The sequence below is a fragment of the Acanthisitta chloris genome, unplaced genomic scaffold (assembly GCF_000695815.1).
Source record: "Acanthisitta chloris isolate BGI_N310 unplaced genomic scaffold, ASM69581v1 scaffold16054, whole genome shotgun sequence".
NCBI classification, from domain to species: domain Eukaryota; kingdom Metazoa; phylum Chordata; class Aves; order Passeriformes; family Acanthisittidae; genus Acanthisitta; species Acanthisitta chloris.
The window spans coordinates 39,432-56,114 of record NW_008668958.1 but is presented as its reverse complement, the minus strand read 5'-3'; the positions used below and the strand labels follow the sequence as shown (position 1 = coordinate 56,114).

At 43.9% G+C, this 16,683-nt stretch overlaps 1 protein-coding gene across 1 annotated transcript in view; it reads right to left on the bottom strand.

The window, feature by feature from the left end:
* Positions 1-3,987: 3,987 nt before the first annotated feature.
* Positions 3,988-16,683, bottom strand: part of JMJD1C (jumonji domain containing 1C) — a gene marked incomplete at its 3' end in the record, with an annotated part of 51,606 nt that continues 38,910 nt past the window's right edge. Inside the window, exons 12-22 of the mRNA XM_009073145.1 lie at positions 13,652-13,741; positions 12,229-12,356; positions 11,850-12,063; positions 11,163-11,377; positions 10,044-10,322; positions 9,488-9,656; positions 9,100-9,190; positions 8,864-8,994; positions 7,660-7,782; positions 6,562-6,701; positions 3,988-4,164 (exon numbers count right to left, since the gene is read on the bottom strand). Coding sequence (XP_009071393.1) covers positions 3,988-4,164; positions 6,562-6,701; positions 7,660-7,782; positions 8,864-8,994; positions 9,100-9,190; positions 9,488-9,656; positions 10,044-10,322; positions 11,163-11,377; positions 11,850-12,063; positions 12,229-12,356; positions 13,652-13,741 — 1,757 coding nt within the window. The remainder of the gene's footprint in view (positions 4,165-6,561; positions 6,702-7,659; positions 7,783-8,863; positions 8,995-9,099; positions 9,191-9,487; positions 9,657-10,043; positions 10,323-11,162; positions 11,378-11,849; positions 12,064-12,228; positions 12,357-13,651; positions 13,742-16,683) is intronic.

Here is a 16,683-nt window from a genome sequence, read left to right as displayed (position 1 = left end):
GCACTACTGGGAAGTCATTCCGGGGACAGGAGGGTTTGTTGATGCCACACAGTCTGCAAAGAGAGCCAAGAGCAAGGAAAGAGCTGAAGTGCCACCACGAGGCTCCTCCAGCACCTGGGGCCTTTCCCAGCGCCGGGCCCGAAACGCTCTGCGGCACAGGCTGTGGCTCCAGCCCCACTCCCTGCTCACAGCTCCACACCCCTGCAGGTCTCTGCCTGCCCTCGGGTTCCTCGCCAGCCCATGCAAATCCCACACCACTCGTTCACTGTCTCCTCACCCAGTTAAGGTTTTACAGACTCACTCTCCCGCCGTGGCAGAATGAGGATTATTTGTCGCCCTCAGAGCTTTCACTCTGCTGTGTCAGTTAAGGTTTTACAGACTCACTCTCCCTCCGTGGCAGAATGAGGATTATTTGTCACCCTCAGAGCTTTCACTGCTGTGTTCTTCCCTTGCAGGGGCTGTGACGTGCACAGGGACAGCTTTGAGGGGCTGCCCAGCTGCCAGCCCACAGGCAGCTCTGTTCAGAACGTCACAACACCAGCTGATACAGTGACACACACCAATGAAAACGTTTAGCAACGATTCCCCTAAGGTCTGCAGGGCGAGGAGTGCAGCACTCCCACGCCTGTGCCAGCTCCAGCAGAACTGACAACAGCTTCAGAGCCAGCCCACGCACAGAGCTCTGCCAGCAGGGCCCAGCAGGCAGGAGGAGCATCAGGAAAGCCTCAGAGTTGGGCAGGGACAAAGGTGAAGGGGCAGGGAGGAAAGGGCCACCCACCCATCCCCACTGCCAGAGATGAGCCACCTCCCCCAAGGCTGAGCTCCCGGAGCAACGCCCAGACCTTTCTCCTACATCCTTATCGGAACTACAGCGTGTTATTTTACAATAAATCATCCTGCTGCTCAATCGAGATAACACCACTACAAAAAACACTGTAATAACCTGCTCCACTATGAACGAGTTCTGCAGGGAGCCTGAACACCACATTTTAATCAGTGACTCCAGTGTTTTCAGCTTTTAATTTATGGCTAACACATTTAATCAGTTTGGAGTCACCAAGTTAAAACCAGGGAGGTCATCCCTTGAGATGTCTGTGATACAGCATGACCCACAGTAGAGCAACACAAAGAATGAATCCTTCAAAACAGCAGCAAAAAAAACAGCCCTGGGGTTTTTTACCCAGGGAAGTCTCCAAGGAGAGCTCAGGGCTCCCTGTTAAAAGCACCACAGAGGGAACCAGGCACAGACATTAGGAAGGCAGGGACAGTGCTGAGCTGAGGAAGGACAAGATGATCCCCACGGTGCATCCCTCACAGTACATCTGCAGAGGTGACCAGTATCGTATCGATTTTTGGTTTCACCTCCCAAGAGAGCACTTCCTGCACAGAGGTACTGCCACAGCCAGCCCTGCCTGCCACAGCTCGCACGAGGCTCTCCCTCACCCCACCACACCAGCAGTCTGACTCTGCCTGCTGCAGTGAGCACAGGGGATGTGTCTGGAGCACGTGGGGAGGACGGGAAACCTGTGAAGCAAAGAAATGCTTCATGCTACCATAAAATATTCAGTTCCTTTAAAAGTCAGACATGAACCCACAGAAGCTGGGGAAAAAAAAGGAATGTACAGAAGAAATATGCACAAACTCCTCCATGCTAGAGCAGTAAAATTCTGGATCAGCATGCCAGAAGCAGCAGTGTGCCAACAATCCCAAGTGGCTCCAGGATGGAAGAATCTGAACTACACTACGCAGTGGCCACAAGCAGCTCCAGCCCTCAGCCTCACTTCCTCTGCTCCACAACACGCCTGATGAGCAAATAAAAATGTTAATTTACCACCAAATTTAGTATCAACTTTCATCCAGTTTTAATAATTCGAGATTCATGATATGCATGTAAATCTGAAACATTTAATGTGTAAGCTTCATGTGGTGTGTATTCTTGTGCAGACTTATTTTGCAGTGTTTAAATGTGTTTTCTGTCTCTGAAGTGTTGGTGCTGATCCCTAAGGTCAGTATTTATGCAGCTCTAGAGAGAGAGCACTATGCACATACATGAAAGAACACGATGCTTTCATTTCCTCCTACGTGGCAGATTCACAGGAACTTCTTACCGAAGATGAAAAGGTTCTCAGCTTCACCCACTAAGGTTTAAAAACATCGTGTTATTAACTCCTTGGTGCCAGAAGCTAGAACATTACCACTTCAAAAGCAATCTGGAGTTGAAAGCCAAGGAGAGAAAGATAAGAGTGGTCTTATTTTTGGTCCTTAAATGTATGAACTGCAGGGAAGCCTGGAATAGTCCCACTGCTTCATGTTTTATATTCTGTATGCCTTTATGCAATGTCACATGCTCTATAAAACATATTTCCCAGTACATCTGTTATTTTCTGTGGGCTCCCTTTTCACTCTTGTTATCTGGGGTATATCTCCCTTGTTTCAAGATGTCAGAGTAAGATTGCTGGAGGATGCAAGACCTGACTCTGGGAGCCCCAAACGCTTTAGCCTAAGAGGAGCTAAGAACAACAAAACAACAGATGTTCCTTCACCTTTGTAAAACAACATCAAGCCCTGGAGACTTACTCCAGGGAAAGGCAACAGGCAACAACCTAAGATTTGGGTCACTTGGGTTTGTTTGGGTGGGATTTTTCTTTCTTTTGCCAGAAAACAAATCCAGATAGACCACCCAGAGCCATGTGAAACCCATCCAAAGACTCAGTGGAATGAGGAGGAGTCTAGTCTGGGTAAGGTACCTGCTGCTTTCAATGCTCCAGTAACTGACAGAGTCAGCAGCCACGTCAGGGACGTAACACCTGTCACTACTACAACCCAGTCAGTTTTTTCAGAGAAAGCCCCACTGCCCTGGCCATGGTAACATGGTAAGCCATTGCTTCCTCTCTGCCCCAACAGACAGCGACTGGAAGCTGATCTGGAGATCAGAAACCAAATAGCATCTTCTTCAGAAAGGCCTGGCCTGACTTGAACCCTGCTGGAGATCAGTGGTAAACCCTGAACAGGCTAGACAGACTACAACCCCAACTGCAGCGTGGGGTGCTCCTCACTCCTCGACAGTCAGCTACCTCATGAGTGGTGTGTGACAGCTGTTAGGACAGCAAGCAGGAGGCACCACTTCCTGCTCAAACAGGAAGAGGTTAATGAATCCACAACTGCTACAAAATCACATTTAAACAATTGTGTTTTCTTCCTCTGTTCCCCAAGGAGCAGCAGTTCACAGACTGAGAGGAAAGAGGCACCAAACAGAAGGCAGTAACAAACCCCATGTACCAGGAGATGACTGAAGCTGACTGACACAAGTGTATCTGTTTCTCCAGAAGTGCCCCACTGGCAGTACTTTCTTATGTAACTAAGAACTAAACCAGCTCAGCTGCTGACAAAGGTGGTGTCACTCTTCTGACAGTAAGGAAAGCTGCTGAAGGGACAACAATGACTCCTGGTGACTGATTTACCTTCTGTGTAGAAAAGAATTTAACATGTGTTGGGAAAACAACAAAAAAACCTGTTACAGAAAGACCAGAACACTCACTGCGATGCTCCTACGGCTGAAGACAAAACCAAAGACACCTGAGATGCAGATGTTTTTACCTGCTGAAGTGGCTCTCCCCCTGCCCCTCCTGGGTGAGGGCAACTTCCAGCTTAGAAGAAAAACATTACTAACCTGACTCTGCCATAACTAACCTCAGTTTGTTTAGAAATTCACTAAGGAAATGAAAAGGGGAAAACAATGGTTAATAACAGTCTGCTCGTTTGCAATTGTAAAGCAAAAAAGGAACAGCAATACTCAAGCCATTCAGGTTAGCACTGGCTGGTCAGCTACACCAGCAGATAGCCCTTACTTTGCACTCCCATATGCTAATACCTACTAATAAGAAAATAAAATCTAATTGAGTACAGATGTAGCCTTGTCTTTGGGACAAAGTTACTTTACTGCCTCTATGTTATTTAATCCTGTGCCTTTAAACCCAGGTACATTACCTGATGAAGTGCTCCTGCTGGTAAAATAATGGCATCACCAAGGAACTGGATAACTGTGCAGGTTTTCACTCCATATTCTTCCAAGAGTCTTTGGCGAAGTTTTTTGTTCACATACCAACTCTGATCACGTATTGGATCGTGCTCTGGTAAAACTTCTAAGCCTTGCTCCTTTGCTATCTGTAAGGACAGAAAAGATCCCAAGTGACTTCTAAAAGAACTGAACAACTTGCTGGTAAACTGTAAGTATAGATAACTGTGCAGGTTTTCACTCCATATTCTTCCAAGAGTCTTTGGCGAAGTTTTTTGTTCACATACCAACTCTGATCACGTATTGGATCGTGCTCTGGTAAAACTTCTAAGCCTTGCTCCTTTGCTATCTGTAAGGACAGAAAAGATCCCAAGTGACTTCTAAAAGAACTGAACAACTTGCTGGTAAACTGTAAGTATAGCTAACTAGCAAAGAACTGAACAACTTGCTGGTAAACTACGTATACCTAACTTGCCAAGCAATGCTACAGTGTTCCCAATACCCAACCAAGAATCCCACTGACCTGAAGACACCTGCAGCACTCCCACTTCAAAATGCAGAGCTTTAAAGAACTCAGCACAATAATCTACGCATCAGCAACACACTCTGTGTGACTTCTTTCATCCAGAGTATAAATCTGACCACCTCAGGAGTTCCTACGCTGCCAGTTCCTTAGGCTTACAACCTCCTGTTTTGACACAGACACCAAAACCTCAGCACAGGGAAAAAGCAGCTGACAGGACCAAGGGTCATCATGGTCCTGGGCAACCTGCTCCAGGTGACTGCTTGAGCACAGGGCTGGACAGGCAGACTTCATCCTCTTCCAACCTCAACTACCCTGGGACAAGAAGTTATTTCCTACCATCCCCTGAAGGTATTTTAAAAAAGCAACGGACATAAAAAATACATCCTGACAGTAAACTGAACTGCACAATCATTTGTCATCAAGAGAACCACAGGAGAACAAGTATCACCCTTAATCAACTGCTACCAAATCAATCCTAGTGACTAAAGGAATGATTACAGAACACATTACCGATCCACCTGTCATGACTCAGGGGACAACTATCTCATTAAAACCAGATTTTTACTTATATTGATATTAAATATACTTAATTATGGGATGCAGAGCTTGACACTGTACTTGAGTATTAGCACCCTTATTGTGTACTAATGAGATACTGAGATTTCCTCTCTCAGCAGCAGGCACAGTGGTCCCAATGCTTACTCACCAATAACCTCTGGCCCAGTATTTCCAAAATGCCACCACCCCACAAACACACAGCAGTACACAACTCATGCTGGGTATCAGGGCACGCTGTGGCAGCAAATGCCAACCTTCCTTACACAGTACCTCGAGTGTTTCTGGTTCAAAAACCTGCTCCTGGAAGAGTTTCACAGTATCCCTCAGCTGCTCTAAGAGAGGAAATGCTGAATGCTCACTGTCCACCCCTGCACTCTTGAGTTTGTTCACAATTCTCCTTTCCAAACCATCTACTTACTTTATGAGCATCTACTTTCTGAATGAACAGAGGAGCCTTGCTGAAGAATTTGTAATCTCCTGAAATTAGCTATGATTTATTTACTAGTATTCACTTTTCCCAACAGCTCAGCTTGCCAAAGAGCCAGTGTTTGAGGAGGACAGCTCCTCACCAGAGGACAGCTGCCCTGGTACTGAAACACTGCCCTATTGTCCAAAACAAAGCTCCACTGCTAAACTTCTTGGGCTCCCCCTGCACAGAGTAGAGCCCTTGGCCTCCAGCCCATTCATGGACTCCTTTGCTTCAGCCAGTTAAAACTCATTTGATATGCTCCCCCCCAGCAGAAGACAGTAAAGACTTCTTTCCCTCAGGCAATCACTTCAGCAGTATTTTCTTATTTCCACATCAGCTATCCAGGCTACAACATGAAAACATGCTAAAGACAGGGCACAGAGAGCTGCTTCCGAGATGGTATCCCTAAATCTAGTACCACTGATGGATATTCATCCCACAGAACAATCTGGAAAGTTCTGATGTGGCACTAACTCGTTCACCACGTGCTGCCGAGGAAGATCTGCACCACAGCTAACGAAGACGTTTGCTGCCCTTGAGTACATCATCACCCTCTGCTTCCACGTGCACGAGGAGCCAAGGCTTGTTCTCTGAGCTCACTGGTGACACAGAGCCCATGGAAAGACTGCTGGCAGCTGGCTGGCAAGGGCAGGGGTTTTGGCATGGGACAGTTCACCACAAATTCAGCAGCTGATAACGCAAGAAATGATCAGTGACACAAAGACATCACCCTACAAATTCCCATTTGTATTAGAAAAGGATAAGAACAAATCTCCATGCCCTTCTGAAGCTTCAAAGTTTGCACCTGTAACTCCTATAAGTGAATATATATCATGTTACATATTTTATTTGTTACTGAGGTCAATAATCAGGAAATAACTTAGCTTCCCTCCCTTCCCTGAGCACTGAGGTGGGGTCTATAGGTTTTGCCAGCCCCCTTTGATTCACCAATTACTTAGATTATATTTAGAAATCATGTGGTATAAATCTAACCTTTTGCAGAAACTCTCTTATCTTGTCAGCATCTTTGCTAGCATAAATGTGCCACAAAGCACCAGGTAATTCACTTGAGTCTTTTAACCGCTTCCTTAACAGGTCATCCAAATCTTCCTCCTCCAACTTCTTCAAAACTCCTAAGGTTCAACAAAAGATATTCTTTAAGAATGAGACAGAGGAAAAGCTTCCAAACTAAACACCTTTTCAAATTTCTTGTGTGAGACTGAGCAGGTAAAAGTTTGCTGAATACAAGAGTAGTCTCCAGGTCATCTTTAGCAATTAGTTATTAGAACATGAATGCCACAGATACCTTAAAAATATGGTTAATTTTAAATTTTTTCAACATTTTTTCAGTTGGATAGAACACAATCTCCTTTCTGGAATACACGAGCAGGGCTGGTACCAAAAAAAATTAAAAGGTGTTTTCCAGCAGTAAGCACAGCAGTTTTTAACCAGAGCTCTCCCAGGATGTCCAAGTTTGCTGTTATTAACTCAGTGCATACTCAAGTGAAAACACAGCAGATAAAAGACAAACCTTACTGCAGCTCTATTACTCACACCCAAAATCTACAGCTGATTATGGTATAGGGGGACAAAAGGAAAAAAACCAAAACTATTTCAATGATTTAAAGACTGTTTCACATAAGCAATATCCTCATACAGACAACTAACATAACCCAATTTAAGCTCTCCAGTGCTGAAAAATTGCATTACAATCCAAATTCAATAGAGCACAGTGCATGCAGAAGGAGAAGAATAAACAGAAGGTTTGGCAAATACATCATCCTGACATAACTGTTACAACTACCACACCTTCCAGAAAAAATCCTTCATCCTGCACTTTCATTAGCTCTCCAGCCCCAGCACAGCAATTGTGCATCGATTACAGGCAAGAGCAAAACAGTGACAAGACTTTGAAATACCATTTCATAATTCATGAACTCCAGTGTACTTTGTGCGTGTAAACTCCTGAAACAAAGTCTCCCAAGTTTAAGCAAGTACTTATGGATATCTCTCACCCCCCTGAGAACAGTGATTTTAGAAGCAGCAGAACATTCAGCCCATCTACACCTCTTGCAGTGAGCTTCCCTTTACCTGATTTGGAAAGTACTCCATTCCCTTTTGCTATGCCAACATACACAAGGATGTTCACGACATCAGAAACTTCGATATGGAGATTTGTGGTTCCTATATCATGGTCTTTAGTAGCAGCCACACCTATGTTACAAGACAGCACAAAGATTTGTGGTGTTGCATATTCACCTTTAAACACAACTGTGCAACAACTGAGAAGAAATTTCTGAAACGTCTATACATTTTCTAGAAGTATGTATCATTCCTGAGGTACACAAACTGCAAACATGCCTTTTGTTTCACCTGCCAAACAAGAAAATGTGACTTTTTAACAGAGACCTTGAGGTATCTCTTAGCCCAGGTAACTGTCCCTAGGTAGTGTTTGTGTCAGAACAAAACATGTCACAGATGTTTCCTGACCACTATGTTCTGTTCCTCCTCAGCCTTTCAGCTTGCTCAGGGCAGGATACAGCTACAATAAATCCACAAGGTTATCAAAAATGTCACTCTTATGTCTGGCTGTAAGCAGAGCTCTTAATCAAAACAACCTCCAAGCAAAGAGGGAAATTAGCTTTAAGAGGTGAAAACTCATTTCTTCAGTCAAAAGGACACTCTGGAACACTGAGCCTTATGGCAGCACAGTATGAAAGTGGCATTAATGACTCTGTTCTTCAGAGCCATGCCTTGATCACTATTAACATGTTTATTTCAAAGGACATTGGGGAACTTTTTTAATCTAAGCCACCATGTCACAAATTACCACTCACTTCTTGTCCTATTACAGTAATTTCTATAACAGAATTGAACAAATTCCTTTGCAAAAGAAGGAGCAGATGGAAAAAGTCTGAGGGAAACAACCTTTTCTAAAGAGGTTTTTTGAATGTACAGTGCACAAATTATGAGGCATATGCCAAGATTTATGACTCGAATGATGAACACAGTATTTTGTAAGGTATTTTGTCACACAGCATTACCAAAGACAGGATCTGTCTCTGTGTAGGAGCAGCTAACCATTTAAGTGCTCTGTAAGACAAAGAAAAGCAGAAGCAAATACACACTCATGCCTCAGGTGCATGTACTGTTAACATTCAAGTCAGTCAGCACTGCTCCTGCCTAAGTGCCCAATTATCCTCTGAGCAAGCTCAGCTCTGTCAAGCATCACACACCCTGTGATACTGTACAGGGTCAAGGCAAGAGGGAAGTGCTGCACTTGGGGCACACTCACCATAGGCACTGCACAGTCTGGGCCCCAAATCCGGACGGACAAAAAATCCTGGCAGGTGAGAAGCCAAGTTTAGTTTTCCTTCTGGACTACAATACTCAGGCAAAGGCAAACTCTTTAGTAAGTCCTCATATCTGGTGAAGAAAAGAAAGAAAGTAAGTGAAACTGTGCCACTACAGAGAGGGAAAAACCCAACATGGAGACTGACTTATAAACATCCACTATTAAACTCAACATACCTTGCTGGCATCATAGCCTTGAAATCTTCACCAGAGGGCCAATCCTTCAGCTTTAACAGAGCTGTTTCCCCATTTTTTATTTTCTGCCGCTCTGCAAGCAACAGAGAAATTACTAAGAACTCCTATACTGTAGATCTTTCACTTTATTCAACTAAAATACAGAACCCTTAATCCATCAAAATTTCATCCATACAACAGGAGATAAGTAATTTCAAACGATACAAAATGCAAGTTTTCATCACATTCTCAGGAAACAGATTACAAAGAGCTTTCTTTTTAAACTGAACTTTCTTCAAAGCCTCAAGATCCATAAAGATTATTTTTAACTGCAGTTTCTAACACTGAGCGTGTTCAGAACCCATAGAATAATATGTTTACAGTAACATACTTGAAACATCTTCAAAACCATCCCAGAACTCTTTGACATTGGTGTTGGAAATGATACTGTCTTTGCAGTTCAAGATATCAGCTTGCTGGTTTCCAAAATCCAGGCTAATTGACTCAGCCTTCCACAGACTGAAGTTCATTTTCTTATGCATACCAGACACCAAAACAGGCTGAAAATGTAAGATAAAATAATTTTTAAAAAAAAAATCAACTCATCCTGTCCCAAGTAAACACCTCTTCCAACTCAACTTAAGTGCACATGCACCCAAAACACTCATGGCAGACCTTGGCCCCACTGAGCTGTTAACACTGCCCCAGCAGCCCCCACAAGTGTCACACACACCTCTTCTGGGAATCTCAATCTTCACAGCATAAATTTATTAGGGGTTATCAGAAGTTTAACTACACAAAGCTCACCTGTGGGCTACACCTGACCAGCTTTTACCCACTGCTAATAACACATGTTCAAACACAGAATTAGGTATTTTTGTCCTTTAACACAATTCCCCAGAATTCATACTGCAGTCACTTCACAGACCAAAGGGCTAAATACCTACCCTTCCTTGCTTCCAGCACTCTTTGAAGAGCTTCCAGTTGTTACTGTTTTTATGGTCTCTGAGCCACAGGACATGCTTATCACAGATCCATGAGTACTGGATATCACTGTACCGTTTACTGCAGTCATCCTGAACACATTTTTTATCATCCTTTGGCTCATCTTTTATTTCAGATTTTACATTTATCTTTGGTGCTCTATTTGGTGGAATTTTGTTTTCTACTACTGAAGCAATTATGTCATCAAGAATGTTTGGCATACTCCTTCCACTCTTGCCACTCTGTTAGAAAACAAACAAACGTGTGCTTAAACAAGGTAAAGCCAGTAAACTTAAGGCAGCTCCTTTAGCAGCAGAATGACATCACAGAATCATAGAATTTAAGGGTTGGAATGGACCTTACAGATCATCTAGTCCCAACCCCCTGCCCTGGGCAGGGACACCTCCTCACTAGATCAGGTTGCTCAAGGCTCATCCAGCCTGGCCTTGAACACTGCCAGGGTCGGGGCAGCCACCACATCCCTGGGCAACCTGGGACAGTGGCTCACCATCAGAACAGGGAAAATCTTTTTTCTCATATCCAACCTAAACTTGCCCTCCTTCAGTTTGAACCCATTACCCCTTGTCCTGTCACTGCAGTTCCTAACACAGAGTCCCTCTCCAGCTCCTTGTAGGCCCCTCAGAGATTGAAAAGTTGCTCTGAGGTCTCCACACAGTCTTCTCTTCTCCAGGCTGAACAGCCCCAACTCCCTCAGTCTGTTCTATGAGGACAGGGGAGATGCTCCAGTCCTCCTAGCAACTTTGTGGCCTCCTCTGGACTAGCTCCAACAGTTGCATATCCTTCTTATATTGAGGACCCCAGAACTGCATGCAGTATTGCAGGTGGGTCTCACAAGAGCAGAGCAGAGGGGAGGAATTACCTCTTTTGACCTGCTAAATTTCTAATGCTGTGTCAATTATCACTGTATATACAATGAAACAAAATGTAAAAGTGTGCATGTGCATAGGAAGTTTTAATTCTGAGTATTTAAAGCAATACAGCTATCAGAGCAGCTCTAACACGCCGAAACAAATCACTTTCCAAATCCAGATAGAAAAGCCCTGTGTCCTGTAATCACTTACTGCTGTTCCTGTAGAGTAAACTGGAGCAAAAGCAATACCAGCATCCGTAGAGCCAAGACGCAGTTTGCCTGCTGTTGTTGTCAGTAAGTCTCGCAAGGTTGAGCCCTGCTCGTTGTTCTGGGATGCAGGAGGGGAACTTTTACAGTTTGGGGACTCCAAATTATCCTGGTCTTTCTCTTCCCTTGAATGTTTTCCAGAAGGACATTCTTTATTCTCTACAACAAAAATAACCATTGGAAGTTTACACCGTGGTATTATGATGCAGATGTAGGAACAGCACCAGCATCCTGCACTTCACAGTGGTGCTGACAGACTGTGTATCACTTGTGCTTTGTTCACCTGCAAACACACCAGAGGATGGACTACATCCTTCAAAACAATGCAGTCCAACAGTGTGACCAAGAAAAGGCCTCCTCAGCACGTGAACCATGCGACTGAGTCAGTACCTGACACAACGAGCAGCTCACACTCTCACACCACACACACATTCCAGCAGTGGCTCCTCCTGATGACAGATTCAGATGCCACAAGGATGTGGCTGTGTCAAGGTTAAAATTAGTGGGGGCAAGAACACTGTATTTTCATGTTGCAAACAGAAGATGGTGTGCATTTTTCCTGATTAACTCTATTACATATCAGTGGTGCCCCCAAAGCCATGGACACGATATGACAACTTCAAACACATACCTTTCTTTTCTTCTCTGGCTTTTTGCTCTGCAAGATCAGCCAACCAATGCAGTGGAGACTGGGATTCAGGTGGTGTTAGCTTGCTGTCTGTGCTCACATCACTCCTTGGGCTTGTATTACCATTTGTCTCGGACTTTTGAGGAGTAGTCTGCTGTTGAGACTCAGGCATGCACAGGGAAATTTTATTACTGTGGTTAAGGACATTCTGCAAGACCTGTAAAGAACAAATTTACTTTAAGCATACAGCTTCACATAAAGTATTTCAAAGCATTAAACCATTGTACATACAAATGAAAACACAACTGGTCCCATTCACATGTAACAAGCCACAGGAATCAGAACCCCTGAGCAAGCTTCAACACACACATTTTAGACTCACCTGAGACACACCATTCATTGCAGGGAGTTTGCCAGTTTGTGTGCTCTGCTTGCTGCTGCACTGACAATGGGATTTGATTTCAAATTTTTCTCTAATGTTATGCATAGCATCTAAAAGATCTGTCAAAACTGTAAGACAAGAAGAAAACCATCAGTAGCTGTCAATCATTTTGTGACCCTCTTTACACACACAATGATGTGAAAAACTACTAAACCTGAGAAATCTACCATTCAAAAGTACTCTTAAATGACTGCTCAGTTTAGCCCAAAGCTTGCACAGAAAGAGAGAAGGCCTTTAATTAAATAATTGCACACTACTCTTCTGAAATCTAAGCTCCACTCTGCACTCCCACTGCATGGCACACCCCAGGGAAGACAGACCTTCAGCATCTACTCACTCAAAGGGTACATTGCTGCTTCATTCAATAAACCCATCAACTACAGACTGCAGTAAGCCACGTCCTGACAAAAAAAATTAGCATGTGACCATGTAATTGAAGGCTGTTTGGTAATGGGTGGCACAGAAGAGCAAGACTGAGGTTATGCAGGCAGTCTCACTGTGCTCTTTCCAGACAAGTAGTTCACTCCACAATTTAAAATTAAAACCAGTTTCAGTCTGGAACATGTTCTGGGGAATGTCACCATTTGAATTCATTATGGAATATAACCAACCTTCATTTCTACCTGAACTAACATGCAACAACCCATATTATAATGACTGGATCTGTACTTCCAGCTTAAAATAACCCAGGAATTTACTTAACAAGCTAAAGACACATTAGAATTTTCTGTTCCCTGGTCTGTATCAATACTGTCAGAGATCACAGGTAAAGTTGTGCTGAGAACCACCACCACACCTAACTGCACTGCTTCAGGAAACTTACTTGCTTCTAAGAAACATTCTGAATTTAGCTGGGTTTATGACTACTGCTTAGTTTTTCATTTATCATGAGCTCCTTCACTGCATTTTGCTCAATCAAATGTCCAACCAAAACCTTGTGTTTTTTTCTTTGTTTGGGTGGGTGAGTGGGACAAACAACAGTGAAAAATAACTCCCCAAAAATCCATTGCCATGTAATCCTCCTCAGCGATACTATTTTAAGGTTTCCTTTTAACAGTTAAGGTCAGATTTATTAAGTACATTCTGGCTGTTTTGTTCTGCTCTGAAAAGGTACAAGTCAGTCACAAAAGAGACCCTCATTTTCTTCACTGCCCATCCTCAAAACCCCTTCACACACTGTCAGCATACTCCCCTTACTCTCACTGTCATCTGAGCCCACTGCTGGTAACTGCCCAGAATCACCTGAATGATTTAACTCCCAGGTTCTTACATGCAAAATAAGAAGTTTCAAAGAAACAACTGTGGCCCCTCTTCAGAGAAAGACCTGGGAACAAACACCCTGCTAGTTTGCACATGGCCTTACCAGAGCCCGGGATTATCTGTGTTGGCATCAGGTGCTTGTGATCATGAGGCTGTCCCTTCACACACTTCATCCAGGCATACAACTCCTTATCTGCAAAACAGCATTGCCAATGTTTTACTTCCCTTAGGGCATACAGAGACAGAGCTAGCACCTTTCAGACTGGTTTTAGTTAGAAACTTTTTCCTGCACATATTTAGTCTTCTGTCCTGGTATCCTGCCTGACAAAGACTTGGACACAACAGCTACTTTTCACAAGACAGAAAACAGAGTCTGAACAACACTGAAACCTCAAACAGCTGCACCTGTAACACAGACCCTTGCTGATGTCCTCCAAGTTTCAAAGTATATTCCTTTATTACATTTAGTGAGTTATCAATTTAACATAGGCTGAAACCCTTTAGAGTTGCTGCTGAGCTCACGAGCCTCCCTTGATGAGTTCTGCAATTCAAGCAGTTGCTCATCAATCTGCTACATGATTCCGGGGCAGAAAGCAAGTGATTTCTCTCTCCACTCCAGTCTTGTGTCCTATCCACTGAACTGCTAGTTTGAAGACACTCTTCAAAACATCTTACTCAGCTCAGCTCTAGCCATGTAAACTAAGCAGTACACCAAAGGAAGCATTTAGCACATTTAAAGCATTATCTTCTTACACTGTAGGAGACACACAATGTACCAAATGTTTCTTTCAGATAAATATTAAGGTTTTAAGTTATTTTGCAGCTTTTGTAACTCCCAAAACAAAGAAATATTGTGCTGGTTTGAGCTGAAGTAGAGTTAACTTTCTTCATAGAGGCTAGTATGGGGCTATGTTTGGGTTTTGTGCTGAACACAGAGTTGATAATGCAGAGATGTTTTTGTTGTTGCTGAGCAGAGCTCACACAGAGCCAAGGCCTTTGCTGCTTTCTGTACTGCCATGCTGGCAAGGAAGTTGGGGATGCATGGGAGATTGGGAGGAGACACAGCTGGGACAGGTGACCCAAACTGACCAAAGGGATATTCCACACCATAGGACATCATGCTCAGTATATAAGGTGGGAGGAAGAAGGAGGAAGGAGGGACATCTGGAGTGATGGTGTTTGTCTTCCCAAGGCACTGTTATGTGTGATGGGCCCTGCTCTCCTGGAGGTGCTGAACACCTCCTGTCTTTGGGAAGCAGTGAATTAATTCCTTGTTTTGCTTTGCTTGTGTGTGCAGCTTTTGCTTTCTCTATTAAACTGTCTTCATCTCAACCCATGAGTTTTTGTAGCTTTTACCCTTCTAATTCTCTCCCCCATCCCATTGGTGGGGGAGTGAGTGAGAGGCTGTGTGGTTCTTGGCTGCTGCTGGGGTTAAACCACAACAAATATCTAACTAGTCACAAACATAGATCAATCAAGAAACACAACAGAGTGTATCGACTTGGTGTATTTCCTCACTGAAATGCCATAACATGGCATTCCACTTGATGGTGCCATGAACTGCCTGAAGGGAACAATGGAGGTACATTCATTCATTCATGCAGGAATGAGAGAAGTCATTGATAAGTACCTGAGACCACAACAAATATCTAACTAGTCACAAACATAGATCAATCAAGAAACACAACAGAGTGTATCGACTTGGTGTATTTCCTCACTGAAATGCCATAACATGGCATTCCACTTGATGGTGCCATGAACTGCCTGAAGGGAACAATGGAGGTACATTCATTCATTCATGCAGGAATGAGAGAAGTCATTGATAAGTACCTGAGTATGGTTAAACCTCTGAATATTTAAACCTCTAACATTCCTGCTGAAGCAGGGAAAAAGCAGGGGATTCTCTGTTACATTTAGCAACTGTAAAAACAACTACAGGTTCCAGGAAAAATGGTGTAATAAAAAGTGCTATTATGTAGAGATGGGTATGTGGTTCTGAACTTTTTTAAAGAGTGCCAAAGGAGAAATACAGTTCACTCGAATCCTACAGCATCACTGCAAACAAACCTGCAGCGAGAGAAGCTGTTACACTTCTGGTTTTGCATGTAACACTGTGATGAACAGAAAGTCCTCCCTGTTAGCAGACTGAAGCCTCCTTCTGTATGCTGCCTTTGCAAGCTTCTAAGACATTTTGCTAAAATTTTCCTGGCTGGCTAACACACACACTATAAAAAGCCTCTGACTGCATGTTCCCAACCAGGGTAAATAATGTTCAGCATATATCCCAAGCCAGTCAGAGGGATGCACACAGCAACTGAAGCCAGCGAAGAGCTGCTAGAGCAGCCTCCTGCATCAAAGTATTAACAACTGTTCTCAGTTGAGCACTGCCTCCCTAAAACTTCAGGCTTTGATGGGAATCTCTGGGAACATGCTGTCAGTGCAGTGTAGGAGGTTTCTCACTGCAAGCCAGGCACCAAGTGGATCAGTCTCCCTGCTTAGCAGTGCTTTGCCTTCTAACAGCTAAACTTCCTTTTACTCGTGTTTCACATCTGTGATGTTAACGGTGATACAACAAACATGGAAATGCTTCTCCAAACAGCATTACACTCAAATCAGCCCCTGGCACACTGTCTGAGTGCAGCACTGTGCCAGGGCACAAAGCCTCCAGGGAAGGCAGTCGGTGCCACCGAGCAGCCAGTGCCATGGCCAAGGGCTGCACAACCAAACCAACCTCCCGAGCCATTTCTCCTAGTGATTCTCCCCCTCTAATCTGCTCTTGTGAGACACCACCTGGAATACTGCACACAATTCTGGGGTCCCCCACATAAGGACATGGAACTGTTGGAGCAAGTCCAAAGGAGGCCACAAAGTTGCTAAGATCACTGGAGCATCTCCCCTATGAAAACAGGCTGAGGGAGTTGGGGCTGTTCAGTCTAGAGAAGAGAAGGTTGTGTGGAGACCTCAGAGCAACATTTCAGTATCTGAAGGGCCTACAAGGAGCTGGAGAGGGACTCTGTGTTAGGAACTGCAGTGATAGGACAAGGGGTAATAGGTTAAAACTGAAGGAGGGGAAGTCTAGGCTGGATGTGAGATAAATGTTTTTTCCTGTGAGGGTGGTGAGACACTGTCCCAGGT